Raw genomic sequence first — 2894 nt, forward strand, 5'->3', positions numbered from 1 at the left:
AAAAAATTTTTAGAAAAGAAATAAAGCGATATCATATGGTAGGGGGACTTTAGGGAAAGCTCTTTAGAGAGAGGCTGATACATCTGGGAAAAACTATGGTACTGCCCCTCCAGCCTTCTCCTTGTTGCCTAGAAAGCAGGCATGATGGCTGGAGCTCCAGGGACAATATTAGTCCATGTGGAGACCTTAAGGATGAAGCCATAAACTGAAAATGGGTTCTTCATGACTAATGAGCATGGGCCCACCATGCTAGCCCTGAAATGCTATGTGCAGACTTCTTTTATGTGAAGAAAACAAATCCTATCTTGTTTAAGCCTAAGCTATTTTGGTTTTCTGTTATATGCAATTGAACCTAAACTTAACTGATACACACACCAAACCTCTCTGGAAGTGTAAATGGGACTTTCACACTTCAGTTTCTATGCTATGCTCTTGCTTGCATTTATTATTTTAATCTTTTACAATAGACATGTGTTTGTGTATTACTTGTATAAACATCTGTTTTGGAGCGCCAGCCCCACCACTCCCTAGCTCTGTGACCCTGTGCAGTCAATTTCTCTGAGCCTGTTCCCTCATTTGTAAAATGGGCACGATGATAATAGAACTTATCTCATTTGGTTACTGCAGAGCTTAAATTAGCTAATGTACATAAAATTCTTGGTACGGTGCGTGGCTTATAGCTATTGCTGTACTACATTTTGCTACCACCTAGGCACTGGTGGTGGCAGAACCAATTAGAAAAACCCAGGACATGTTGCTGAGTAAAAAAGCAGGTTGCAAAACTGGCATGGGGATGTGATCCCTTTTGTGAAAAATTATTTTTATGTCTACATCTATATGTATATCTATGCAGATTATACATATAGATGGATATGTATATCCAGAGATGCCTGGAGGGATGGTTGGCCAAATGTTAGTAGTGGTAATTTCTGGGTAGTAGAATTTTTGCTTTATTCTATATGGTTGAAAGATAGCATATATTAACTTTTGAGCAGGAAAATAAAAAAAAAAAAAGAAAAAAAACCCTTTGGAAAACAATGTTCCAGTTCTCATGCCAAGAATCATTAAAGCCTTTGTGCCTTTTGACCTATCTCACTCTTGAGAATTGACCTGAGGAAATAATTCAAATGAAGGAAGAAGCCATATCCACAAAAGCATGCACTATGGCAGTATTTATTATAGGGAAATTGAGCAACCATGTAAGTGACTTACATTAGGGTAATGATGATTAAATTATTCACTCATTGGAACATTGTGCAACAATGAGAATAAGATGATGACCATGTAGCAATGTGGAAAACTGCTTATGACAACAGAATTGAAAGGGACAGAATGCAAAATTAGATCTGGGCCAGGGTCACATCTGGGTAAAAATATGGCATGCATTTGGACTGGGACTGGAAGGGAACAGAGGCAAATAAAAACAATGTAATTTGTTGGGACCACTGATTATGAGTGATCCTTTTTTCTTTTTCATTTAGAATTCTATCCAATATTTCTATTTTGTTATTTGTTTCATAATAATTATTTTAAAATTGGCTTTAAAAATCCCCTCAGGGAGAAGGGGCAACAGGGAGAGAAAGATAAAAGGGAGACCTGGGATTCTCCCAGGAGGCGGTCCTCTGAGTAACAGAAACTCAGAGGTAATGTACAAGACATGGAAATTAGACTGAGTTCCAACTCAGTCTTCTACCTAGGTGGTCCCAGAGGTTGTATCCTCTTTGCTTTCTGACTTGGCAGTGATTAATCAGATGGACCAAACAGTTGCCAAGGCAGTACTGATGATAAAGCTAGGATCAAGAATGCTTTTCAGGCTGGGTGCGGTGGTTCACGCCTGTAATCCCAGCACGTTAGGAGGCCAAGGTGGGTGGATCACAAGGTCAAGAGATTGAGACCAGCCTGGTCAACATGGCAAAACCCCATCTCTACTAAAACTACAAAAAAATTAGCCAGGTATGGTGGCATGCACTTGTAGTCCCAGCTACTCAGGAGGCTGAGGCAAGATAATCACTTGAACCTGGGAGACGGAGGTTGCAGTGAGCCAAGATCAAGCTACTGCATTCCAGCCTAGGGGACAGAGCGAGACTCCATCTCAAAAAAAAAAAAAAAAAAAAAAGAAAAGAGGAATGCTTTCCAAGTTGGAATCATCTGGAAAAACTGATCATGCTTGCTGTTGATGAGGCTGTACAGAAAAGAGTGCTAGCAGGCTGGCAAGAGTGTGAACTGGGCAGGCTTCCTGGAGGGGTAGCCTGGCATTGTGTATCCAAACAAAGGATGTGCAAATCCTTAGAGTCAGCAATTCCACTTCTTGGGATTTATCCTAAACCTAAGAAAATGATCAAACCGCCTTTTTCAGGCAGCCGGGAAGATGGCGGACATTCAGACTGAGCGTGCCTACCAAAAGCAGCCGACCATCTTTCAAAACAAGAAGAGGGTCCTGCTGGGAGAAACTGGCAAGAAGCTCCCGTGGTACTACCAGAACATAGGTCTGGGCTTCAAGACACCCAAAGAGGCTATTGAGGGCACCTACATTGACAAGAAATGCCCCTTCACTGGTAATGTCTCCATTGAAGGGCAGATACTCTCTGGTGTGGTGACCAAGATGAAGATGCGGGGGACCATTGTCATCCGCCGAGACTACCTCCACTACATCCACAAGTACAACCACTTCGAGAAGCGCCACAAGAACATGTCTGTGCACCTGTCCCCCTGCTTCAGGGACGTCCAGATTGGTGACATCGTAACAGTGGACAAGTGCTGGCCGCTGAGCAAGACAGTGCACTTCAACGTGCTCAAGGTCACCAAGGCTGCCGGCACCAAGAAGCAGTTCCAGAAGTTCTGAGGTTGGACATCGGCCTGCCCCCTACAATAAAATAAAGTTATTTTCTCATTCC

At 42.5% G+C, this 2894-nt stretch overlaps 1 protein-coding gene across 1 annotated transcript; it reads left to right on the forward strand.

Moving 5' to 3' along the window:
- The first annotated feature begins 2354 nt into the window (after nucleotides 1-2354).
- LOC105553255 (40S ribosomal protein S11-like) lies at nucleotides 2355-2894 on the forward strand. Its single transcript, XM_011999253.1, has one exon. The coding sequence runs from the start codon at nucleotides 2369-2371 to the stop codon at nucleotides 2840-2842; it is 474 nt and encodes a 157-aa protein (XP_011854643.1). The 5' UTR covers nucleotides 2355-2368; the 3' UTR covers nucleotides 2843-2894.

Source organism: Mandrillus leucophaeus, unplaced genomic scaffold (assembly GCF_000951045.1).
Source record: "Mandrillus leucophaeus isolate KB7577 unplaced genomic scaffold, Mleu.le_1.0 Scaffold59, whole genome shotgun sequence".
NCBI lineage: Eukaryota > Metazoa > Chordata > Mammalia > Primates > Cercopithecidae > Mandrillus > Mandrillus leucophaeus.

Bases quoted from the DNA above. Each gene is read 5' to 3' on its own strand.
- LOC105553255 (XM_011999253.1), top strand. From the start codon at position 2,369: ATGGCGGACATTCAGACTGAGCGTGCCTACCAAAAGCAGCCGACCATC.